Source organism: Myotis yumanensis, unplaced genomic scaffold (assembly GCF_028538775.1).
Source record: "Myotis yumanensis isolate MYYU_CA2020_CCGP unplaced genomic scaffold, mMyoYum1.0.hap1 SCAF_4, whole genome shotgun sequence".
Lineage (NCBI taxonomy): Eukaryota > Metazoa > Chordata > Mammalia > Chiroptera > Vespertilionidae > Myotis > Myotis yumanensis.
In genome coordinates, this window is record NW_027223755.1 from 104,437,417 (window position 1) to 104,464,501 (window position 27,085).

Sequence of the window (27,085 nt, forward strand, 5' to 3'; positions counted from 1 at the left end):
CTGTTTGGTCACTCAGCTTGTAGTCCTTGCTGCAGCAGGGACACGGACGGTTTCTCCACCAGCTTCAGCAGCATTCTGAGGTGCAGAGTCCTCAGCACCACCGCAAAGAGGGTGGCACTGGAGCTGGTCTGCGACCCAGCGCCTCCTGTGCAGGAGCTGTGGCCACGGAAATGCCCACAGCAGAGCGCCACTGAGCGTGGTCAGAGGAGCCTGGTGGAGACAGAGCACGTGGCTCACAGTGAAGTTCAAAAACAAGAAAGCATCTCAGGGCCCTGACCTCGTCAATCTTACTCTCAGAGAAAGGTCTGCTGAGGAAGTATGGGCAGCCTTGAGGGTTCTCAGGGCAGCCTGGTGCTGACTCCTCCCCCCCGCAACACACACACCTCAAAGTGACAGGAATCCCCCCAGTTCATGGCTTTTTAACAGGAGAAACCTGAAGCCACATCTTGGCACAGGCCTCCTTAAGCCCCAGCTCCCTGTGCCTGGCGGGTCTTCCCAGGCTCTCCTGCTTCCTGTGGCTTTGCCTTTGCTCTAGGTACCTGCCTTCTCCCTCCATTTCTCTTGCCTGGATGGGAGTCTTAAGCAACCAGGAGAAAAAAACCTGTGGACATGGGACTCCTGGGCCCATCTATACAGGTGAGAACTATTTGAAAGCCCAGGTGACCGGGATTGGGCCCTCCCTTGGGGCAGAGGCACCTGCTGCTAACACATGACCAGAACACTGTCCACCAAGCCACTCCCCACTGGGTCTTCCCTGCTGTCCTCTACTTGAGCTGCTCCCAACCCTGCACCCCCTCCTCTGGCTCCTAGGTGGTGCTCACAGAGCAATCTACTGCTCCTAATAGTAAAACGCCTACCATTTCTCGAGGAGAGCCGTGTCCTGGACCCTCATCTCCACATGTGTCACATGAGCCAGTCCTCACCACAGCCTTGGGATGGTGCTCCCACCTGTTCACACTGAGAGACTCCCACCGGTAGCAAGCGAGGAGCTGGGTTTTACCAGGCAGTCTGCCTGGGAGCTCAGGCCCTAAACCTTGGATGACAAATAGCCCCTAACTGACAGGCGCCCACGTGACCTGGGCCAGGGACAGTGGCGTCTGCGTGAGCGTGACCCGATGCAGCACCTAGCGTAGCAGACCGGCAGACTCAGCTACAGCCCAGCATTTCTTCTCCCACCGCTTTCAACTTCCTTACAGGGCTAATTAGCCAAGAAGATACACGGAACAGCCCTCCAACAGACACACGTGGAAGAGGGAAACATTGCCATACGCTCACGGACCCTGAGGGTGACCAAGAACCCTCCCTGCCTCCGAAGCCTCTGCTCCGCATCAAGGCGGCGACTTCCCACCCTCTGCTCCCACAGCATTGCCACCAATGTCAATCCCGAGCCTCTCCAAATGCACAGCTGCCTCCTCTGCTGACAGCCAGATGGATGGACGGCCAGGAGTGTGGGGGCAGACGGGCTTCAGGACCAAGAAAATGCGGGTCAATCTCAGCTCTACAATCTCTCATTTCTGTGACTTTGGGAAGTGACTTAGCAAAGATTTGTTTTCCACTCAGTAAAATGAGATGACAAGGTTCTCTGCTTCACAGGTTAGTGTTAGGATGACCCCAGATAACGTCTGTACAGAGACTGACACACAGTAATCATTCGGCCAGAACACCCAGCATTGCTGTTGGCCAGGCACTGTGTTTGGGCGTTACAAGAAGGAACCCAGAAAATCTCACAATCTGAGGCTGGTGGGCCCCTGTAAGCCCCCTTGTACAGATGTGAAAGCTGAGGCCCAGAGGTTAAGTGACCTGCTCAAAGTAATGGAGCTATGGAGTGGCAGAGCTAGTATCTGTAAAGATAGTTGGTGCCTTTCTGCCAGGTAGAAAAGCCCCAAGGCCTAAGGTGGTGGCCTGGCTCCTGAAGACAATGCGGAAACTCCTCCGGCTCTGGTCCTGCGCCTGGGGTTCAGGAAGGCCCGTGGACACGCAGGCTGCTGGCCGGGATGGGGGAGGTGACACACAAGGACTGAGCTGTTCCCAGCAATCACACTGGGCACTGGGAGTCGGAGGACTGTCAAGGAGCATGTGACTCGGGAGAGGTGAGTCTCTAGCACACCCTGAGTGGAGGGTGATCTCAAGCATCCCGCTGGGCCTTGGTGAGGTGGTAGTGCTTCCAGAAGGCCCAGCATGACTCGTCCAGATGGCTGCTGAGGTTTGGGCCCGAGGGTCTGCAGCCCTGCCTATCCCAGATCCCACGGATCATAGCTCTGCTGCGAGTCCCAACTGCACCACATTCTTCTGTAGCCACCAGACTAGGAGACCCAAGCTGAGTCTGTCTCTAGTCTTTCTCAACTTACTGTCCTTGGAGACACTTCACTTTCCCCATGCCCTCTCATATTCATCATACTTTGGAAAACCTTGTGTTAGAGAGGCAGCGTGCACAGTGGTTAAGAATCTGGACTTTTGCCCCAGCCAGTTTGGCTCGGTGGATAGAGTGTCAGCCTGTGGACCGAAGGGTTGCAGGTTTGATTCCAGTCAAGGGCACGTAACTCAATTGCAAGCTCGATCCAAGGCCCTGGTTGGGGCACGCGTGGGAGACAACCAATTGATGTATCTCTCTCACATCAGTGTTTCTCCCTCTGTCTCTCCCCCTCCCTCCACTCTCTCAAAATCAATGGAAAAATATCCTCAGGTGAGGATTAACAACAACAGAAGGATCTGGACTCTCCTGCCAGAGCTGGTGTGTGAACCTGGGCAGGCTGGTTGCCCTCCCTCAGCCTCAAGCGTCTTGCCTTAACGAGGGCTAATGAGTGTCCAGCCCGATGGGGTGGTGGTGAAGAGTCAGAGAGAAGGCAGGCAGGGGACGGACCAAGTGCAGTCTGTGCGTCATGTCCAGGCCACATGGAATCAGTTTCACTGGCGCTTATAGCTTTCCCACAGTTCCGGTTTTATCAGCCTCAGCATTTCAGTTTTCATGATCAAAATCCCTTCAGCTCATACTATCTTTTTAATGCAGCCTGGTCCAGACCACAAGTCAGCTAAAGCCGAAGCACGAAGGGCGAGAGCGAGACCCTGGCCAGCACACCCAGGCAAGGTGAGAACAGCCTCTCTCTCCATCTGGGTAACCAGCAATCCTTGGAAGAGTTGCTGCCTGTTAGTGGCAGCTCCTGACAACTGGGTGCAGGGCTTTCTTTCCAGGAACAAAAGGCAGGAGAGATACAACCAGGTCAGAGGCACAAACTTCCAAGCACAAGGAATTTTAGGCATTTAACAATGTGGTGCGCTAATTTCAGCAACTCAACACAAAGGAATCATGCAGTTCTATTGTGTCAAAGACCCAGGATCGGCTTGTGTTAGCCTGAAGGAAGGATGGCTTCACTCACATTTTAAAGACCCAGAAAAGAAGGGAAGGGGTGAATCTTTACTGAAGCCAGGTACTGTGTCAGGTGTTTTCAGAAGCTATTTTACTTAATTATCATGTGGATTCTGCTAGTTATTACTGCCATTTTAAGAGACAAGAAACTGAAGCTCAGAGGGGTCGAGTGATCTAACCTATGTCTTGGACCCAGCAAGTGGCCTTTTTCCACATTAGGCTACCTGGTGAGGCTAGAATTTCAAATTTTTATCAGAAAGCACTGTTTGTTTGGCGTAAAGGAAAACCCAGAGTGGCTGTGAAGTGGAACCAATAGCCTGTGTTTCTCACATTCCCAAAGAAAACTACCATCTGGCCTCCTAGCCAAATGGTACACATAGCTGTGCTCACCCCGAGAAGAACAAAGGCCAGATGGGAACAAGGAGCACCAGGACAGCCCTCCTCCTGAAGAGTCACCAGCCCGCGGAAGTCCCACTGGTGAGCCAGGCAGATACTAGGAAATTCAGTGTTACCCCCACCCCCCACCCCCCCGCAACACACACTCCTGAACAGGGTCCAGGTCCAGGCTGGTCAGTGCTAGGAAGTCATCTGGAGAGTCTGGACTCCGGAATGATAAGCAAGCCAAGGGGACAATGTGAGGTGGCTGCCATGGGTAACTGCAGAGAGGCCTGGGCAGGGGCTGGAAGAACAGACTTCAGGGCAACACCCAGAACGATGGAGGAGGGTGCTGCAGCCCCGCCCCAGGGTGATGGAATAGGTTAGAAGTACCTGCTCTGCCCTGGCAGTTGTGGTAAGAGCACCAACCCACACACCAAAGGGTTGTAGGCTCGATTCCAGTCAAGGGCACATACCTGTGTTGCAGGTTTGATCCCTGGCTCCAGACTGAGATGATGTGGAGGCAACCAATTAATGTGTTTCTCTCACATCAATGTTTCTGTTTCTCTCTGCCCTCCTCATCCCCTCCTTCCCATCCACCCTCTCTAAAAAGCAATAAAAAATATCCTCCGGTGAGGATTAACACAAAATCTACACTAATAAAAGAGAAACATGGTAATTAGCGTACGACCGCTACCCTTCCCATTGGCTAATCAGCATATCCTTATGCAAATTAACTGTCAGCCAGGATGGCAGCCGGCAGCCATGCACTGAAGCGAGCAGGGAGGCTTGCTTGCTTCAGTGACTGCGGACTGCAACGTTCCCCGCCTAACTTGCCGGCCTCTCAGCTGCAACTCTAAGCAACTATGTACTATGCTGCAAATAAGAAGCTAAACAAAACCCCAGAAACCACCCGAACTGAAAGCCAGCCGGACTGCAACATTGTATCGATGTTTTCAGCAGCGAGGCCTCAGAGCTAAAGCTGGCCCAGAATAAAAAAAGAAAAAAGAAAACAAGGAGCGGTTGGGAGCTTCAGTCACTCGCCAGCCGGAAAACAGCTCTCAGCCCCTCACCCAGACTGGCCAGGCACCCCAGTGGGGACCCCCACCCTGATCCAGGACACCCTTCAGGGCAAACCAGCCGGCCCCCACCCATGCACCAGGCCTCTATTCTATATAGTAAAAGGGTAATATGCCTCCCGGCACCGGGATCAGCGGAGCAGCGAGGCTCCCGGCACCAGGATCAGCGTGACAGGGGGCAGCGCCCAAACTCCCTAATCACCTTGTGGCTCTGTGTGTGACACGGGGCGGGGCCACAACCTCCCTATCCGCCCTGCTCTGTTCGTGACAGGGGAGGGTGCCCCAACCCCCTGATCAGCCCTGCTCTGTGCCTGATAGGGGGGAGCTCCCCAATCCCCTGATTGCCCTGCAGCTCTGTGTTTGACAGGGTGCAGCACGCCAACCCCCTGATCGGCCCTGCTCTGTGTGTGACAGGGTGCGGCGCCCCACCCCCCACCCCCCCACGGACCCTGCTCTGTGTGTGACAGGGTAGAGCCATAACCTCCCCATTGGCCCTGCCCTGAGTGTGACAGGGTGCAGCGCCCCAACCCCCTGATCCGCCCTGCTCTGTGTGTGACAGGGGGCGGTGCCCCTACTCCCCTATAGGCCCTACTCTGTGAGTGACAGGGGGGAGCTCCTCAACCCCCTGATTGGCCCTGCTCTGTGCGTGACGGGGGGAGCTCCCCAACCCCCTGATCGACCCTGCTCTGTGTGTGACAGGGTACGGAGCCCCAACCCCCCTGATGGGCCCTGCACTGTGTATGACAGGGGGCAGCGCCCCAACCCCCTGATCAGCCCTGCTCTGTGCATGACAGGGGGTGGTGCCGCAACCTCCCCATCGACCCTGCCTTGAGTGTGACAGGGGGCGGTGCCCCAACCCCCCAATCGGCCCTACCCTGAGCGTGACTGAGGGTGGCATCGCAACCTCCCAATCCGCCCTGCTCTGTGCATGACGGGGTGGCGCCCCAACTCCCCAATCGGCCCTGCTCTGAGCCTGACCAGGGGCTGCACCTAGGGATTGGACGTGCCCTCTGCCCCCCGGGAGCAGGCCTAAGCCAGCAGGTCGTTATCTCCCGAGGGGTCCCAGACTGCGAGAGGGCACAGGCCGGGCTGGGCGCCCCCCCCTCCCCCCCCCCCGCCAAGTGCACAAATTTTTGTGCACGGGGCCTCTAGTCTATAATAAAAGGGTAATATGCTAATTAGACCGGACATCATTCTGGATGTCATTCTGGACGTCCTTCCGGATGAAGCCGGGCCAGAGGGAAGCCCGGGTCCCGGGTGCCTGCTGGCGGCCGGGGGAAGGAAGGCCTACTCTTGCACCAATTTCGTGCTTTGGGCCTCTAGTAAATAAATAAAAGTATGGACTCTGGAGTCAGTCTGTCTGGTGTGGACCTGCCTCTGCCACTCACTAGTGGTATAACTGTGAAATGACCTCTCTAGGCCTCAGGGTACTCAGCTATAAAAGGGGAAAAGAATAGTATCTTTCTTAGAGTACTCAGGACAGCATCTGGCATACAAGTAATGTTCAATAAGCAGTGCTCGCCCTAACCGGTTTGGCTCGGTGGATAGAGCGTCGGCCTGCGGACTGAAGGTCACAGGTTCGATTCCGGTCAAGGGCATGTACCTTGGTTGTGGGCACATCCCCAGTAGGAGGTGTGCAGGAGGCAGTTGATCGATGTTTCTCTCTCATCGATGTTTCTAACTCTCTATCCCTCTCCCTTCCTCTCTGTAAAAAATCAATAAAAAATATTTAACAACAACAACAACAACAACAACAACAACAAAAAAGCAGTGCTTGATTCTTTTACCATTGCTATTATAATTATTACAACCTTAGAAAAACACAGCTTTTGAGGACCAAGAGTCATATCTAATCACCCAGGCTGAAATGTCAGGAGATCGTGTGAGGCCTTTAATTCAGTTTCACATCATTTACTTTGTGTTGGGCCCAGAACATACAGAGATAAATGAGATAGGGTCCCTGCCCCTGCAAAGGGCTGCATCTGAGTCAGAGGCCGGTGAGCGCAGGTCAGTGGGTTGAGTTCTGGTTCTATCCTGGGTAAGCTGCTAACGTCTCTGAGCCTCAGGTTCCTCATCTATACAGTGGGGATAATTCTAACAGCAGGCTTAGACTGACCTGGGGTAAGGACTGTGTGGTAAATGCGTGGAAGTGCTGAGCATGTGAGCTGGCCCTGTGACCACTGAGAAACAAGCTGCAGAGTGCTCAGGGCTTTACTGCCAGCATGCACTGGCCTGGCAAACGAGAAAGAGGCAGGATGGGGCTGGCAGGGGCAGGAGAGAGGCTGACATTTGTGTGGGATATTAAAGGATACCAGAGAATTGTCTAGGCAGAAGACAGGCATTCCAGGCAGAAGGAAAGACACCAGCAAAGGCACAGAGGTGGGAAAGACAGGCCTATTTGGGAAAGTGGTGGTTTTTTTAAGTCTTATTATACTAGTGGCCTGGTGCATGGATTCGTGCACATTGAAAGGAAATGAATTAGAAGAAATATTTTAATATCACTGTTCGCACTTTCTCTATAAGTGTCAGAGATGAAAGAAAATTAGTAAAATGTATATGAAAAGAATATATAAGTTGATTAATAAATAAACAATAACAACATGGTATAACAACAACACAGACATGATGTAAAAAGAACAAAAACATGATATAAAAACAACATTGGTAAAAACAATGACTGATACATTGATTAAACTTACTCTAGTATCTCCCGGTATACCACATTAAGAGTAAAAACACTTTGAGTACTTGACTAATTTCCCTTGTGATGAAGTATATACAACTTCAAGGTCACACACTCTTCGAACTCAAGAGAAAGCAACATATAATTGACCATGTCTGAAAACAGGTTCAGGTAGGAATATTTCTACACTGTTAAGACTGGCGCCAGCAAGAGCTTTATATGTATCGCGCATGCATGAGTCAACGTTTATTTTTAAATTGCCAGTGCGCGACATATGTACCAGTTGGTTGGTCGGTCAGTCAATTAGCCTTCTATATATATATAATTTATCTTAATTATTAATGACTAGTAGCCCGGTGCATGAAATTATGAAATTTGTGCACATTAAAAGGGAATTAATTGCCCTAACCGGTTTGGCTCAGTGGATAGAGCATCGGCCTGCGGACTCAAGGGTCCCAGGTTGATTCTGGTCAAGGGCATGTACCTTGGTTGTGGGAACATCCCCAGTGGGGAGTGTGCAGAAGGCAGGTGATCGATGTTTCTCTCTCACGGATGTTTCTAACTCTCTATCTCTCTCCCTTCCTCTCTGTAAAAAAATCAATAAAATATATTTTTTTTTAAAAAAGGAATTAATTAGCAGAGATATTTTAATATTGCTATTTGCCCTTTCTCTCTAATAGAAGTGTGAGAGATGAAAGGAAATTAGTAAAATGTATATAAAAATCATGTATAAATTTATTAATAAATAAACAGTAACAAAAGGATATAACAATAGAGGCATGATATAAAAACGACAAAAACATGAAAACAACAAAAACATGATATGAAAACAACAAAAATATGATATAAAAACAACAGTGATGCAAACAATGACTGATAAAGTGATTAAACTTATTCTAATATCTCCCTGTACACCACATTAAAAGTGAAAACACTTTCAGAGTGCTTGACTAATTTCCCTTGTGATGAAGTACTTAGAACTTTAACTGTAACATCACATGCTCTTCAAACTTGAGAGAAAGCAACATATAACTGACCATGTGCAAAAACGGGTTCAGGTAGGAATATGCCTACTCTGTCTAGAATTTGTCCTTGTGATTTATTAATAGTCATCACAAATGCTGGCATCACGGGAAACCGTCGTCAAATCAATTTAAATGGGAGGCCAGTGTCAGATGGGGACAAATTAATTCTTGGAATCAGAACAGCCTCTCCCTCTGCAGATCCTGTTTAGTAATTCAGCTTCGATAATGTTAGGTCATAATCTTTTGATAACAAATCTGGTACCATTACAAAGACCCCATTTACTATTGAGATTTCTCAATAGCATGATGGTTGCACCCACTTTCAATTTTAATTTATGACACAGCATTCCCGAAGGAGTAAAACTATTAAGAAATTCGATGGGAAAATTTTCCTTTTTTCGTTTAGATATATTTTTAATATTATCTATAGCAGTCGTTCTCAACCTTGGCTGCACATTTAGAATCACCTGGGAATCTTTTTAAAATCCTGATTCCTGGGCCTCATCCTCCAGAAATTGTTTCTTTGTTATGGGGTGGGGCCACAACATTAGTAACAAAGAAACAGAATTAAAACTTTATTGTGGGGAGCCACTACAGTGTTTTGGACAGGTTCAAGCCTTGGACTGATGAGAGGGCACAGTCCTCTCATTGCCACGTGCAAGTCCCAGCTTGGAGGGCAGGGCCCATCCAGCACAATTATAGCCAACAGCTGTAGTTGTAAGCTTGAATCTATGGTCTGAACACATGGCCCCACATGCCTGAGTGATTGATGTAGGCTTGATAGAGTTCAGGTGCATGTAGTTGAGTAGGATTGAAACCCAGGAGAATGCTGTAAACATCTTGGTCACGCCCTTACTTTGCCTCGTAGCATCTGCTATAAAATAAAGGCATGGCTGTGGGTGTGGTCGCTGTGTCTCAGAGAAGCGGTGTCCCACCGAGACCCGGCTTTCATTCTCTTGTCTGTCTTTTCTAAGCCTTTCAGCTGCCCCCCACTCAGGTTCACCCCTGGCCGTGCTAACGCGCGGCACACTTTAGAAAGATCTGCCTCCATGCTCCGCGGGCGGGTTCCTGCCTCAAACCCTACCCTCACCGGAAACAGCTCCGGGAAACAGAGCTTGTATGCCAGATGCTGTCCTGAGTACTCTGAGGGCGCAGCCGTTGCCAAGACAACCCCTGTAGGACTGACTTCCTTGCGGTTGGTTGAGGCTGTTCTTCTGGATGTGATGAACTCCACCCATGGTTTTTATATAAGTAGATAGGAGTTACTAATTTTTTAGCCAGTGTCCTTTAATCAACTTTTTCACTTTTAATTAAAGATTTCATGCTACTTTTAACTGTTTTCCCCCAGCACCATTAATATTCTAGGCTTTAAATTTTCCTCCAATCTTTTTCTATTCTTTCTGTTTATCATTTTGTGTTTCTAACCTTCATTTTTTTAAATTCTAGATTTCTGGTTTCAAAGCTCTTTTAAACATTCATATTTATTTTATTGCATTTTAATCCTTAATATGGCTCATTCCTCTTTTCTTAGCTTGTATACTTTAACTATAATATTTTAAATGTCTCCTTTTTAATTAATTTAATTTGCTGTACCCTATTACATGTTTCTTGGTTTTGTTTTGAATTTTAATAGCTATATCAAGATATAATTCATATACCATACAATTTACCTATTATTTAAAATTAAGTTTGTTGGGGTGACATTGGTTAATAAGATCATATAGGTTTTGAGTATGTAACTCACCCATTTAAAGTATACAAGTTAATGGTTACTTAGTATGTTCACAAGTATGTGCACCTGTTACCAGGCAATTTTAGAGCATCTTCATCACCTCAAACCCTTTAGCTACTGCCCTAATCTTTAAGTACTAAGTACCTACTAATCTATTTCTCGATTCCCTATACTGCACTTTCCCATAAAGGGAATCATATAGTAATGGCTGGTTGTGAATGGCTTTTCTCCATCCAATGGTCTTGGCACTCTTCTTGAAAATTAGTTGATGACGGAGGTGTGGGCTTATTTCTGGATTCTCAATTCTATTCCATTGATCTCTGTATATCCTTGTGTCAATACTACGCTGTCTTGATTGCTGTTGCTTTATATACATTTTGAAATTGGGAAGTGTGGGTCCTCCTACTTGAGTCTTCTTTTCCAGAATTGTGTTAGCTATCTGGGTCCCTTGCAATTCTACAATAATTTTTGAATTAGCTTGTCCATTTCTATAAAGAAATCAGCTGGATTCTTACAGGAACTGCACTGAATCTTGTGGATGAAAAAGGGGCCATATATTAAACTTGACAAGATCAGGGGACGCCTGCATGATGGCCTTACAAACTCAGAGACCTGAAGTAACCATATAGAATGGTCTGAAATTAAAACTAAAACATAGCGGGTAGTCATGACTTAGGCTAGTACTTTCCCCTAACAAAAGTCTATTTTGCCCTGGCTGGTTTGGCTCAGGGGATAGAGTGTCGGTCTGGGGACTTAAGGGTCCCAGGTTCAATTCCAGTCAAGGGCACATGCTGGGTTGTGGGCTTGATCCCCAGTAGGGGGCGTGCAGGAAGCAGTCAATCAATGATTCTCTCTCATCATTGATGTTTCTATCTCTCTCTTCCCCTCTCTCCCTTCCTCTCTGAAATCAATAAAAATATATTTTTTTAAAAAAGTCAATCTTTACCTTAACTGGGCCTATAGTCTTTTTTTGCTAACATACCTGATAACATGCCTTGGAATATCAAAGTAATTTCCTTTTTTCTGGACTTCTCAAAGCACAACCACTGCATCAGGGCAGAGACCACAAATTCCCTCATTGTTATCATGTTAACTATCCTGTACCCACCTATGTAAAAGAAGTATGTGTCTATTCCTTTTACTATTTTTTTCCTTATTCCTTTTACTTTTTATTTACTCCCAGAGATTTCCCACTTTGCTTTCTCCAGGCTCCCTAATCTATCATCAGTGAATTTCATGTAACCTCCTTACGCCTTCTCCTTTGATTGTAATCCTATATAATAAAACCCTAATATGCAAATTGACTGAAAGGTGGAACAACCAGTTGCTGTGACGCACACTGACCACCAGGGGGCAGACGCTCAATGCAGGAGCTTCCCCCTAGTGGTTAGTGCGCTCCCACAGGGGGAGCACCGCTCAGCCAGTAGTTTGGCTCATGGCTGGTGAGCTCAGCAGTGGCAGCAGTGGCAGCAGCAGCGCTAAGGACCCCTCGGGCTCGGGGGATGTCCGCTGAGGGGTCCCGTACTGTGAGAGGGTGCAGGCCAGGCTGAGGGACCCCCCCGCCGGCCCAGTGCATGAATGTCGTGCACCGGGCCTCTAGTGTATAAAATAAGGTGCAAAACTGCCATTTTCTGGAGCATTATCTCAATCCGTTGAGATTTTGCTTCCCAGCAATTGTTGACAGTTTGGCTCAAATAAACTGGCAAAAATTGTCTACAGGTCTGAGTGTTTCTTACGTGGACACCTTGAGATTTTGCTTCTCAGCAACTATTGTCAGTTTGGCTCAAATAAACGCATAAAAATTCTTACAGGTTTGGACATTTACTTTGACAATCTTCAGACCAGTTTGGGGAGTACTGCCATCTCAATGTTGTTTTCTAATCCATGAATATGGAATGTTATTAAGATCTTACTTAGATCTTAAATTTCCATCAGCAATGTTTAATAGCTTTTATTTTGTACTTCTTTTGTTAAATGTGTTCTTCAGTATTTTATTCTTTGTAATGCTACTGTTTTCTTAATTTCATTTCTGGGTTGTTCATTTACCAGTGCAGAGAAATACTACTAATTTTTTATATTCATCTTGTTTTCTGAAAATCTTATTGAACTTGATTATTATTCTTTTAAGAATCTCGGGGTACAGCTGTGGGAAAAGTCCACATCATAAGCAGACCCACCCTCACCCTCTGCGAAGCTCACTGCCTTGTCACAGAACCTGGAAAACCTGCTCCAAGGACTGCCTCAGGCATCAGCCCCAGGCAGCTCCACTTCCAACTGCTTCCAACTGGGACCCTTTGCTGAGGGATTGCCAAGTTAACTTCTATTTCTCTTCCCTCCTTTTCTCAGCACGATTTAATAAACACAGAATAACTGGTAAACACTTGAAGGAAAGAATCCAAATTTACAAAACAGATCAGTTCTGGTTGACTGTTTTCATTACCAAGGTTTTTTGCAAAAACAGATCACTGTAGCTTTCTGCAATGCATTTGAAATATGCCCAAATTCAAGCTCTTTGTTTATGGGCTTTTCGAAACAACTCAGATAGATCTAGGCACACCTGTGAATTTACATGAAGTAATACATCATCTTTCTTTATTATTTAAGTCTTGTCTACTCCATAATGCCTTAGAGGGAAAGTTTTATGTTAATTTTGCCAACTGGGAAGGCAGAGAAAAACTAACACTGCATTCATCCCTTGTCTCCTGCACAGGAAAGTAACTGAAGTGGCACCTAATTAAAAAAATTAGCTAAACATTACTTGGCACCTAATCTGTTCCAAGCAGACACTGCACAGGCATTAAGGACAGGAAGTATGGGAGGCGTGGCCACCACCCTCAAGGAGCTCACCACCTAGTGTGAGGGGACCCCTGACGGTGAGCCCAAGCAGCAGAGGCGGGGGGGTGACAAAACTCCCATGGGAATGAGACGAGCCTCCTGAGTAGCCCGGATGGACTCACTGTGCCTGTGTGACAATCTGAAAATTCTGAATGTCGCTGTCTTGGGTGCCTGTCCCCTTAATCCTGAGTAAAGAGCTGATGCCACCACCCTCCTTGGTACTCAGGCGGTGCTGAGCCATGCTGACCCTCCTGCTCAGAGGGCTCATCTTCCCAGCACTAGGTAACAAGGACCCTCACTGTGCGACAGGCCCTGAGCATGGACATACCTTCAAGGTCAGGCGCGTGACATACAAGAATGAAGACAGTTGTGGGTTCCGTAGCGGAAAGCAGGGTGCCTTTGCTGAATGGGAGAGGTGGCCCCAGAGAAAGGGGGCAGCACCTCTCTGCCTTGCCAACTGCCTTTAAAGGAATGCAGTTCAATGTGGCCTAATTTTATTTTTACAGAGAAGTTGAAAGGCTGATTTTTAGGTGAAATTCCTGATTTTTCATGCCAGAAACTAATTCAATTAAAATAAACACTGTGAGCCCAACAGAATACATTGCTGGACATGGTCCACAGGCCACCAGCTGTGGCTCCTGCTCTGTGTACACTGTCTCCTGGAAGGCCCACAGCATTCTGGGAAGCTATATTATTGTCCCCAGATAATCCTGAGGAGAAAACTGAGATGTAGAGAGGCCACTGCCCCAACAGGAAAGGCTGGAACAAGAATTCTAGCCGAGGGACCTTTAGCCTGGAAGAAACTTTGCTTTGCTCCATGGCTGCCTGCACAGCAAGAAAGGTTCTTTAACAGTATTTCCTTCTGAGTTTCTATTTACATTAAAAATAAAATTTCTTGTGTTTATTTTCAATGCCTTTCTTGCAACAGGCCAGAAAGTAAAAATGATGGACTATTTTAAGCATTCAGATAATCATACCTACAAGTCAAATGCTGGGGGCTCCTCTAACAGTTAAGTCCCAGCATCCCTTTCGGTTCTTGGAGTCTTTTCTGCCCTGCCACGGGGCCCAGCAGTATCCCCCAGTTTCCTGCCGATGCCGCACACTCCCAAGGAATTCTAGTCATTCAACCAGTCTCACGTTTCCTCAGCACTGAGGTCTGCTCTAGAGGGGCTTCCCTACCTCCCAGGCGGCCTTCCTGCTTATACACCTGCTGTATGGAAACATCTCTGTGCTACCACCTCCTCCACAAGACTTTTCTCAGACACAGGGACGCCAGAAAGGGTGGGCAGTGATTCCACCAATTAAGCGAGGAAAGGAAGAGACAGAGTTCCCTCCGACTGGTATTCACAGTCACTCAACAAATACGAATGCCTACCTCCCGCAGGCAGAGCTAAGTGCCCGTCCTCATTGAGAGCACATCTCCTGAGCAGTGGTTACAAAGCCAGTCTCCCTCCACGGGGCACTTCCTGTGCTGACAAAGGCAAGCACACAGGCCCTAAGCTTTTTGTTCTTATTTATCTTTTGGTTTTCCTTGGGATTAATAACTTTTCCCCCCATTCACTTGGTTTTCTATGTACCTACCATTAAATTCATGCTCAGACTCCGACAAAGTACAACTTCCACGAGACACATTCACACGCACGAGGCATGGACTTTGCATGACTGCCACCTCCTCCTGGGACCACCTGCACAGGCTGCTCTCAGAGCCTGTCTGGGTGACTTCCCTTCGCCACCTCCTGGACCCATGTTTTCCTGCCTCTTGGCTTAGCCCATCACCTGATGTACATCCTCCTGAAGCTTCCTGAGGACACGGGGGATGGGAGACGCAGTGTTTCAGATCTGCATCATGAAAATGCCCTTATTCACACACCTGGTTAATGGCAAAGCTGAACAATAAACTGCAGATTGAACTCTGTTTCCTTCAGAATGTTGATGGCCTTGCTCCAAGGCCTTCCAGCGTCAGTTACTATTGGGCAGTGGGATCTCTCCTCCCTGAAGGCTGTTTATCCCAGTTTCCGAAGCTTGGGGACTGGGTCTTGGTGCAGGCTCTTTCCGCTCATTATGCTACGTACCGGGTAGGTCTTTTGATCTAGAACCTTTGTCCTTTAGATCTGGAAGAATTTCTAGTGTCATTTCTCATCCTCTCCTCTGCTCTAGTCCCCTGCATATACTCCCTCCCCCTCTCTCTGGCACCCCTGAAGTGTGGATGTTAATGAATTAAACCTTTTAGACTCAGCCTCTTATTTTCAACTTAGCTCTCCTATTTCCCAGTTGAGTTTCTGTTCTTTCTGGAATATTTTTTTCAATTTAATCTTACTATCTTCCCTTCCACTAACTCTTTTATTGCAACAGTCATATTTCTGTTACTTCCAAGAGCTCTTTTTTATTTTCTGCAGGTCGCTTCTCTATAGCCTCTTGCTATGGTTTCATGGATGCGATCTCCTCTCTTCTCTCTCTGAGAATTCTTTCTAAAAAAGTTTTCTTTTGCTCCTCACTTTGTTTCTATTTCCTAAGTTTGTTTCTCTTACATTCACTAGAGCAGTGGTTCTCAACCTTGGCTGCACATTAGAATCACCTGGGAATCTTTTTAAAATCCTGATTTCTGGGCCTCAAAAAGATTCCCAGGTGATTCTAATGTGCAGCCAAGGTTGAGAACCACTGCACTAGAGCTTTCCTCAAATGTTGGGCAAAGCATTAAAATGCTGCCCCAAAGCCCTGGTTTGAGGTGTTTGGAGGGCGGGGAGAAGAGGCTGTCACTGTGTGGGCTTCTGTGAAAGGTGAGCAGGCAGGGGCCAGCTATTTGATGGGAAACCTCCAAACTTCATTCTCTAGATGACTTTTCTCTTGGACGGGTCAGTTTCTACGGAAAAGCCTCTGGCCTTTAGTGTACAGAGACTGTCACTTATCGCCTAAACCGCTTTCAGCACAGCACCCTGTCCCCCGCGTCTGTGAGGATAGAATCCTTCTGGTGCATCTTCTCTCAGGAGAAGCCAGACTTGTGTCCCTATGGGAAAGGGCTCCTCCTTGGCTGTGCACAGGGGGGCAGGGGGCGCAGGGTACATACGGCTTTTCACATAGACTACTGACCAATCCTCCTGTGTCCAGTTCCATCCACTTCTGCGCTTTCAAAGGTACCAGAATCTCGAAATTTTCAGTTGATTTCAGGTTTTGAGGTGTCAATTCCTGGCTATTGCCCTTCGCAAGCGTTTAGCTCTCCCACTCAGCTCAGTCAGTTACCATTTGTCCATCTGCCCTTGGGCACCAAAATGTTGTTGACGGCTCTCTCTGTCATATCCTGTCCTCTTCTCTTTGTACTTGTGGGTTTACTCCTTTTATATCCCATATCATCCCTAGGGTGGAATTTGGGAAGAATCTACCATCTTTGACTGAAAGCTCTGACCCTCAGCTTTTTCCATGACTTTGGTTAATGAGAGGTAAACGGCACCGGTTAAAAATCAGGAATAGGGAAAAATAAAGGACTAAGGACGGTTTTAAAGTTTTATAGGCCACTGTCCTTAGTTTAACTTTTTTAGAAAGTCTAAGTCCTACCTCTCCTGCTTACAGCTTGCTCAACCTTATGTAAGTTACTCAGCATCTCTCACTTTAATTGTCTTCTCTGTAAAATGGTGGTACTGCCTAGATAACGGGACCATGCAGCACGGTGCACCGACTAGCAGTGTGAATGGACAAGGTGAACTGGTTCTTTGTACACCAGGAATCTGAGATGTTGGAGGGACAGCCGCATAGAGGTGTTTGCCAGAAGTAAGAAACTTTCCTTTGGCAAACATTTCCTGAACAGTTTTTATACAGAAGATCCTAACCAGGCACAGAGGGATAGAGCTGGGAAATACGTGAAATCATCCCACAGCAGGCAGACGTGAGGAGAGAGACGGGCTGGAGCTTAGAAGGGAGGAGTGAGAGCCGTTCATGAAGCCCAGAGAAGAGAGCTGAGACTGCCTTTACCTTTCTTTGTCTTAAAAGGTCCACATTCAGGGTGAATCTCTTGTAAGGGAAGAGACACCACCTTCGCCAGACCAGCACTCAGCATGTATTGGTACAGACGCTTAAATGTCCTTTCGCACAGCCCCTGCCAAAACAAAATTTAAAGCTACTGTTAGGTACAAGCAAGGTGTTGACAACTATTAAAAAAGCATGTAGCCTAGCTGGTGTGGCTCAGTGGTTGAGCATGGACCTAAAAATCAGGAGGTCATGGTTTGATTCCAGGTCAGGGCACATGCCTGGGTTGTGGGCTCGGTCCCCAGTGGCGGGGTGTGCAGGAGGCAGCCAATCGATGATGTTTCTCTTTGATGTTTCTACTTCTCTATCCCTCTTCCTTCCTCTCTCTCTAAAATCAATAAAAACATATTTATAAATGAAAAGTAAAGAATCATGTAAATGAGCACAAGTTCGAGACCTGAGTTAATTGGCCATCTTGAATGAGAGCACACTGGCGGGTATTACTGAGGAAAGACTGCTAAGCTACATTGTCAAGGGCCCAAAACGGTCCAGAGCAATATACTAACAGTTCTACCTTTTGATTACAAGAGGGGGAAAGGGATTTTCTTAGAGATCCTGGAAGGATATACAGGGGTGAGAATGAGGCAGAGGGAGGTACAGAATGGAGACTTTTCACTGTATACCTTTCATACTATTTTGATTTTAATCAAATAAGTGTATTAATTATTAATACATACACACACCTCCCATAGGCAGTGGAACAAATAGAAAAAATATTAAAACCATTCTTTAGATTTTAGTCTATCATTTGTCCCTTAGTCACATTTCTGCAAGGTGATAAACCTCAGTGACCGGACGTGCACCTGAACTGCAGCGGTTACCTGCAACCAGCCTCTGTCCTGGCCATGCCTTTCCACATAAAAGTAAATTACATGCCAACACTGAAAAGTGAGAGATTTCATATAAAAATCCACATTCTGGCTTCTCTTGAAAAACAAGATCTGGCAATAAATCCTAGGACTGTTCACGACAGCCGCCAGCGGAAGCCAAGGACAGCTGCTCCCTCCAGAGAGGCCCCGGTCTCCATGGTACCAGCGCCTTCACGCTCCCTCTCGGCCCTTGCACAGTGAGGCTGAAGGTCAGTTTCCATTTATCACCATTTTTGTGCTGCTTTTCTTTTATGACAGTTAAGAAGAAAATGAACTATTTCTTGAATCCATACTAGTATCAATCCATACTTCTCCACTTCTACGCCTAACCTGTCTGACGCACGTACGCGCTCTCCCCGGCCGCTGCTGCCCTTTGACTTTGCAACCCTGGAAGAGTGAGGCAAGTCACCACTGCTGTAAGTTAGGGACTGGACAGCAGGAGGCACTCAGGACTAAGAGTTGTTAGCTGGGTCATACAGGTTTCTTCTTACACCCCGGGAGAAAGAGAGGGTGCAAATGTCTGTGGGCTGCTGCTGCCGCAAATGTGAAATCAGCTCCCAGACTAGCCAGCACTCTAGCTGTTGGGCGGCAGAACATATGGCTATCAAAGAAATACAGATGACTCACATATGGCTCATTCAAACCCACTTGCTTGGAAATGGCATCTATCGTTAATCTAGCTGTGCCCCCAGCATCGTGGAAAGACCCTTTGGAAACTCATCCATCAAACCCCAGCCCTCGACATATGGTCCTGAGCCCTGGCCCATACTAAGCAGGGAGGATGATGTAGTCCTGCCTTCTGGGGGCTGCCATCCAGGACTCACAGTCTGCTCAGCGAAAAGAGAAAGAATAGGAGCCTCCTCCACAATCTTCCCCCTAAAGTTAGCATCTATATTCATGTCATCAACCTCATCTACAGGCTAAGTATTCATCCTGCCAAGGTCACCCTGACCTCATTTCCAGCTGATCTTCAGACTCAATAATCCTCAGACTCAGTAAGCCCTAAAATCAAATTTGTCGTCTATCTCATCATCACCCAAACTCGTTTTCTTTCTGTACTTGACTTTTTCATACATTCATTCACAACTATTTACTGAGCCTTTACTGTGGCCCAGGCACTCTCCTCCTGGTGGGGGTCAGCATTGAAGGCACAGTCCCTGGTCTCCTGAGCTGGCCCTCAAGTTCCAGTCTACTTCTCTGAGCGGTGCTCATGCTCACCAGACATGACTCCTCCGTTCAGCTCTACATCCTGGCTTTGGTCACTCACCAAGACCTGCTAGTGTCACCTCCAAAATGGCTCCCAAACATTTCCAGCCAGTCGCCCACCGGGCCTGAGGCAAGAGCAGCGACCTCACTGTCCACTTCCCATCTCTCTTCAGTCCAATTTCCTCAACACCCTTCACATTTCCTGAACAGCCCTTCAGGCTAAAGGCTAAAGTCCCAACTCCCCCACCTGGTACTCAAGGCCTTTCAATGTGGCCCCAACTTTCCCTCTTAGTGGACCTCTAACAGTCCCACAGCCCCCACAGCTCCACATTTGCTGGAGCCAGTCTCCCTCACCCAAAACGCCATTTCTCCCGTCTGCTTTGGGAGCACTCACTTTCAAAGCCCGGCTCTGGACTTGCTCTATAGCTCTCCCAGCTCTGCAGACAGCTCTCCCGCCGTTCGCGGGCTTAGACATATCTTTCTAGGTAGCACTCTAGCCTCAGTGAGTGCTCACTGCCGTCCCTCCAGTCAGACTGCTCCATGACAGCGTGAGACTGTCGTTCTCATTCACTGTCATCTTAGCGTGGAACATGGTTCTGACTCAAAGTAAACACTTACCAAAGCTTTTGTTGAAGGAATAAATGGAACAATGTCCTGATAGTCCACAGTGCTGACCTGAGAGCAGACTAGCCCAGTTTCCTTTTCTCCCACCCCCCAAGTGACTCAGCAGGCAAAGGGTTTCAGTCTCCAGTGTCTGCATGGGCAGGACAAGAAATATAAAGAACAAAGTGGGATGATATTCATTCATTAAGCATGCAGGGATCTTCTTCATTTCTATTAGGGTCTCTTAAGAGACCAGTCTGTCTTTTATTTTTCTACTGTGGATAGAGACTCTGATAGAAAAATATTTCTCTCCTACCACAAACAACAGTGCACGCGTAAGGACAAATCACACTGACTCTCTACCTCGGTGTCTGAAAGGTGACAGGGTGGGGGGCCTGCGGGGAGCTGGCCAATGCACAGCTAGCTCCAGCCACCTTTTGTCGTGAGAGACTGAAGGCCCAGGCTTGTCAGAGCTTCTGATATTTCAAGGGAAGCTGGAAACCTAGATTTTTTTTTAGATGAAATCTCAAAAAAAAAAAAAAAAAAAAAGCTAGGTCAAGTTTATTTTTAACAATGTACAGGCCAAATGTGACCCACACGCCTGCTTGTAAGCTCTGCTTTAGACACGTGGGCGTGCAATGAACCCAGCAGGAGGGAGCAGATCCTCCTCTCTGAACAGCGAGAGCAGAGACGAGAGCCCCACTGAGGCAGCATTGGTGAGCAGGACTTCCTGCAGTCTATGGTCAGACTCGGCCTGCTCCTTTCGGACTGAGTCCTGTTATTCAAATATCCTGACATTAAATTTCAAGTTTCAAGTTCTATTAACCTACAGGGCAATTTTGCTTTTCTCCCATTTCTAATTTGGCTTTTTCTTAACTGTTCAAATCCGACTGGAAGCAGCACCACCTCCGTGCTTTCTGCCTCTCGTTCTCCCTTCATCACTGCCTCTATTCTGGGGCCCAAAGACGAAGCAGGTCAGTGAGTGCGTTTCTCCCCATGTCATCTCACCTCCTTCTTGGTAAAGTCACTGTTATGGCACCATAAAACCACTGGGAGCAAAATCACAAGCTTAATTATGAAAGTAAATCCACAGGCCCAGGTTTACCACCCCAGCTGAACTTTTACAGCAGGTCTCAGGGCAACAACCCCAGCGGGAAATGGAAGTCAGTCAAGAGCAAGAAGGATGCAAGTTAGGGACTGAGCAATTTTCTGTTTTATAAAACAAAGGAAAGCCCCACTTATTTCATGGTTAGGGATGCACGTCCATAGCAGGGCTTTCAATGCAATTCATTCGATCTACACTTAAACACCTCCGCGCCCGTGGTGTAGGGAAAGCCCAGCCCAGCCCCTGGGAGCTCCAGCAGCTCACCAGCTCCTCCCGCAGCTTTCCGAGTGTCTCGATCTGGTTGCTCCGCATGCTCAGCATCACCGAAAGCTTCTCCATGAGGATGTTGTATTTGCTCCTCCTGTGAAAAACACAAAACGGTTCAACTTTTCAAACCTGCTACTAAAGACCACCTAATTTCAAGGCTGGGCTCCGAGTGGTTTGGTATCATGGCCAAGGGCACCTAACTAGGGCAGACACTACACTAAAACCACTGAAATGGTTCTTTGAAATGCATTACATTTTGATAATACCTCCAAGTTTAAATTGTTATTTCCTTGTCAATCACTTGATGGAGAAGGTCAGGTTACTCTAGAGTGTGAACCTAGGCCGCCTCCCTCCAATCCAGTGCTCTCCTCACTAGATCACAACACCACACGGATTCTGAAGCCCAGGTTTCCACTCCTGACTTCACTGGAGTGACAGATCCCTCCTTCGGTTGCATTTTTACTATGAAGTGGATGTCACAAAAAATCCTTCCAAGCTAAAGGCCACCAAAGGAAGCTACTATTTAAGAGGGTAGGGCTCCTCATGATGTTCCTGGGGGAGCGGGGGCGGGGGAGGTGCAGAAAGGAGCCTGTGGCCAGTGCAGCAGGGGAAGGAGAGCTGGGCTTTAACTGCCTACAGGCTGAGGGCAGGGAGGGCTTCTGTATGGGATGCGGAGACCACAGCCACTTCTCCATTTTTACTGCCCCTCAAGGAATGAAGGAATAAATGAAGACACAGAATTACTGCACAGGAACTAGTACCGAGCACCATGTCATGGCCATCATACAGAACTCAAACAGTGGTCCAGAGAAGCCAGGTGGCTGCCTAAGTCAGGGGCAAAGATTTACTTATTTTTTAAAATAGATTTTTATTGATTTCAGAGAGGAAGGGAGAGGGAGTGAGAGATAGAAATATCAATGATAAGAGAGAATCCTTGATCAGCTGCCTCCTGCATATCCCACCCTGGGGATTGAGCCAGCAACCCACCAGGAATCGAACTGTGACCTCCTAGTTCATGGGTCAGCGCTCAACAACTGAGCCGAGCCAGCCGGGCCAGGGGCAAAGATTTCAATACGGATCTGACTTAGTCCATTGTTCTCTCTTCTACCTATAGCTGTCACCCTATGTTCCTCGTGGATCACAGGCTACACACCAGTTATGAGTTCCGAGATAAAGATATTTAACCAGTGGATGTTATGACTAAATAATTAAAATGTGAATTATCAAAGTATAATTCTCTCTAATGTATTTTTTCTTTTCTTTTTTTCATTTTTTAATCCTCACCCAAGGATATTTTCTCATTGACTTTTAGAGAGAGTGGAAGAGAGAGGGAAAGACAGAGAGAAATATCGATGTGAGAGACACATATCAATTGGCTGCCTCCTGCACATGCCCTGACCAGGGCCCTGGCCGGGGAGGAGCCTGCAACCGAGGTATGTGCCCTTGACTAGAATTGAAGCCGGGACCCTTTGGTCCACTGTCTGACTGTCTATCCATTGAACCAAACCGGCTAGGGCTCTAATGTATTATTTCTCAGACATGGATTTGAAGACAAACTCAGAGTGACATTTCCACTCCTGGAAATCCTGAGTCAATAGTTAGTCTACACATGCATATCGAGCACTTCCTTTGGGCCCATCCCTGTGCTATGCAGTGGGTACTGCAAACTTTAAAACTTATACTTAATCTGGAGTGTTTACCCTTCCTCCCTTTGGAGGGGACACCTGGCCACTGGGTAGACGGTAAGACCTCTGTCATTTGGGGATAGGAGAATCACAGCCAGTCCCTGTGGTCCAGGAAAGGGTCTGCCCACTGCCCCCCAACTCTCCCTTGACACTGTCCACCTCCAGCATGGAGGATTGATGGCCAGGCACGGGGCTCGCGCTCACTCACCCAAGGGCACTCATTCCAGCCCTGCACCAGCTTAACCCTTCCCCACCCTGGTCTCTGCCCCTCCCACAAAGGACGGCATGGGGTGGTGAAGTGCAGGGTGAGACCGCTCTGCTGGGTGGCGGAACATTTCTTCCCCCCATTTCGATACCCCAACAGGGAGGATTAAAGAGTCCAAGACCCACTCCCAGACTCCCCGGCTCTCAGAGGGACTATTTTATCAGCTTGCTGTATTGCCTGACTATGACACACAGCTAAATGGCAACATAGTGATCACTGAGGAGAACTTCACCATCTCATCTACAGGTTCAGATGGTTGCATGTTGCAAAAACATGACAATTTTAAATTGATACAATTCAACCTCAACTCTGTCACCATAACAAATCAAATTTGATTTATTTACTTTTAATTTCACATTCCCCCGAAACTTCACCAAAATATTAACAGTCCCTATTGCTAAGCTGTGGGGTTACAGGCCTTTTTAACCTTCTTTTCTGTATAATTTCCAGGTTTTGTGAATAAGCATGACTTATTTTTCATAATCAGAAACACACAGTAGCCCTAACTGGTTTGGTCTAATGCAGGGGTGGGCAAACTTTTTGATTCGAGGGCCACAATGGGTTCTTAAACTGGACCGGAGGGCCGGAACAAAAGCATGGATGGAGTGTTTGTGTGAACTAATATAAATTCAAAGTAAACATCATTACATAAAAGGGTACGGTCTTTTTTTTTTAGTTTTATTCATTTCAAACGGGCCGGATCCCCACGGCTGGTCTAATGGATGGAGCGTCGGCCTGCGGACTGAAGGGTCCCAGGTTTGATTCCAGTCAAGGGCATGTACCTTGGTTGTGGGCACATCCCCAGTAGGGGGTGTGCAGTAGGCAGCTGATCCATGTTTCTCTCTCATCGCTGTTTCTAACTCTCTATCCCTCTCCCTTCCTCTCTGTAAAAAATCAATAAAATATATTTAAAAAAAAAAAGAAAAAAAAGAAACACACAGTAAATATCTTTTTAGAAAGCTAAAGCAGTGTTCTTATTTGGCCTCTGACTTTTAAAGACATAATATACTTGGCTGCAATAGAGATGTAACAGTGTTCTGGTCTCATAACACTTACCTGTCCACATGGAACCGGTTCAGGAGGAGCAGGATTGAGTGCTGCTGGGCTCCGCTGGGTAATCGGATCACATGGGACTGCATTGTAATGAGCCCATTTTTGTTCAGAATTTTCCTATGATAATGGAGCTTCCCAGCATCGACCCTGGAGGAGAAGATGAGTGTCATTTCGGTGGTTGCTTTCCCCCATCAATGTAGAGAGCCTCTCACCGGGACCTAAGTGCCAGAGGTACACACCTGCTATCCTGCTAGCCTGAGAGAACAGCCATCATGAGACAATGGCGTTGGAAGAACCTCAGCCTAGGTGCAGGACCAGACCTCCAGGAGAGGTAGGTGGGGAGGTGGAGGCAGAGGACAGGGCAAATAGAGAGGGAAGGGATGGCTGGGGTGGGAGACAATAGGAGGTGATCAAATAGGAGGAGAGAACCAAACGTGGACCTCTAATCCTGTAATGGCCAATAACCAAGGTGACCACACATCCTGGTTTGCCAGAGGGTCCTAATGTACATCCATTTCCTTAGCGCCACCTTCTGGTCAGCTCCACCTGCCATTCTCAATGTCTGGTTTGGACAATAGTTATATGGTCACCCCAGGATCTCTTCAAAAAGAAAGCATTGTGCTCCCAATCACCATAGATTGGGGACTGCCGAGACGACCAGGATAAGAGGAAAAGGGAAGACAAGTCTGCAGGCTCCAGTTTAGACACAGGGCATAATGACCAGTGAGCCCTATCGTTTAAAGCAGAGAAGCAAAGCATCCCCTCCCTTCAGTGATTTTCAGCCTTTTTCATCTCATGGCACACACAAATGTCTAAAATTCTGCGGCACACTATTTTTTGCCCCTGACAAAAACATAAAAACCAAAAAAACCCCCCAAAAAGGTGTAATTTTGATTCCTCCCCACAGGATGACTACTGTGTTGGCTGTTGTCCTTGTTTTATTTGACACTCTAAGGGAAAAGAGGTCAGTGCCCCTAACTCAACAGTCAGGTATTGCATGTTTTAAGACTTGCTGCAGCACACCAGTTGAAAATCGCTGCCTTACTTGAACGCAGCACTGTGGAGGTCTCGCTGGAGCTCCCCCTGCCATCGGGACCGGCCTAATCGCTCCAAAATGCAGTAGGAGAAGTCGGGGAGTTTCAGGTCAGGGTCACCCTCCAAGCCTATCAAGGCCCTGTAACGCATGTCCTGGGAGGCTACGATGATCAGCTTCTTCCCCCACCTGCAAATCAGAAACAACCACAGGAAGAAATAACTTCGATTTTAGGAAAATAGAAACATGAAAAAGCAGAAGCTTGGAGAATCATCATTTTCTGTGAGGTTCAGAATCCCCCAATGAAGCCAGTTTCAGTCCTGGTACTACTGCATCGTGTTCAGGGTGAGCAGAGCCAATGCCATCATTCCTTGTTAAAGCCCTCCCAGGCCTGGCCAGGCACTCAGACCAAAACCCCAGCTCCCCACCAGGGACTGGACTGCCCTACACACCTTCCGTGGCTCTGCCCGAGCACAGTGACCCTGCCCGTCCGGAAACAAGCTGTTTCCTCTTCCCGGCTGCTCTTCCCCAACATCTTTAAGTGACTGTTCCTTCTCCTCCTTCAGGTCACTGCTCAGATGTCAACTCCTCAGCCTTCCCCCAATGGTAACCAGAGTCCATTCCCCACCTCTGACCATTATTTCCACATTCTTCATGGCACCAAGCACTCGGAAATGGTGATATGTAACGTTTAAGAGAGACCTGTCTGTCTCCCCCTCTTCAGATAAGAAGCTCTGTAAGAGGGGCACATTGTCGACTTGTCCACCAGGACATACCCAGAGCTTAGAATGAATGTGGCTCACGGTAGGAGCTCGGTGAGTATTTGTTACGTGAATGAACTAGCTTACTGGACTAGACAGATAAAGCAAACTTCAGAGTCAAAACCACTGGACTGTGTAATCACTGGACCTGTATGTAGTCTGTTAAAGATCAGACCTTGGACAAATCATTAGTTTCTCCCACTGACTTGGTAAATGAGAAATGCCCGAAAAAGTGGCCAACAACACTTCCAGCAAGGCCCTGGATACCCTGGCCGAGAATACTGACTTCTCTGCTGACGCCTCATAGGCCCCACCACTGTGCCTTGTCTGTTAACTTAAATGCATGTTTTGAGCAGATTGGCCCATTCCACTCATGCACTCTTGGGGTCCAAGCTCTGCGGCAGAGATCACACGAGGTGTGCGGCCAAAGAACCCCCCCACTTACTCACTCCTGAGCATCAAGATACACCCCATCGAAGGAGCTCCCTTTCCTGGATGAGTTACCAAGAGGCCACATGTGAGGGCCCATGGGCTTGAGCCAGCGTCTACTCATCACAGCCTGTGACCCGACCACAATGTCTGCCTGCAGTCACATCACACATCTTCCTCCCACCCACGCAGATGCCTCCACCCAGGCAACAAGAAAAAAGAAGAGGTTGTCTTCATTTTAACTTAACTGCAGCTTCCTTCACTTTGTAATCTATAATTAATCTTCTGCAGAGCTGCAGAAATCTGCAGTCCATCTTCAAAAGGATGTGGCTGTGAACATATGTGAGAGTCTGCATGTCACAAACTTAGGACCTGTGCTCTCTCATCTCAAAGCAGGCTCATTAAGTTAAATTGGAAGAAGTCAGTTAGGAAATGAAAGTTTGAAAACTAAGGAACTAATTTTCTGCTTTAAAATTACTCAGGCCCTGGCCTGGTGGCTCAGTTGGTTGGAGCATTGTCCTGTACACTAAAAAGGCTGCGGGTTCGATCCCTTATCAGGATGCATACGGGAGGCAACTGATGTTTCTTTTTCACATCAATGTTTCCCTCCCTCCCTCCCGTCCTCCCTCCCTCCCGTCCTCCCTCCCTCCCTCCTCCTCTCTCTAAAATCAATAAATATATCCTCAGGTGAGGGTTAAA

General features: G+C 47.6%; 1 protein-coding gene across 2 annotated transcripts in view; it reads right to left on the reverse strand.

Annotated features, from left to right (window-relative positions):
- Positions 1-27,085, reverse strand: part of GTF3C1 (general transcription factor IIIC subunit 1) — a 91,893-nt gene that overhangs the window by 50,970 nt on the left and 13,838 nt on the right. Inside the window, exons 3-6 of one of the 2 annotated variants that reach the window (XM_070413421.1) lie at positions 25,209-25,385; positions 24,167-24,310; positions 21,158-21,254; positions 17,057-17,180 (exon numbers count right to left, since the gene is read on the reverse strand). In XM_070413421.1, the coding sequence (XP_070269522.1) occupies positions 17,057-17,180; positions 21,158-21,254; positions 24,167-24,310; positions 25,209-25,385 (542 nt within the window). Of the gene's footprint in view, positions 1-17,056; positions 17,181-21,157; positions 21,255-24,166; positions 24,311-25,208; positions 25,386-27,085 lie in introns of those variants that run through there. The other variant, XM_070413422.1, reaches the window with a different exon arrangement.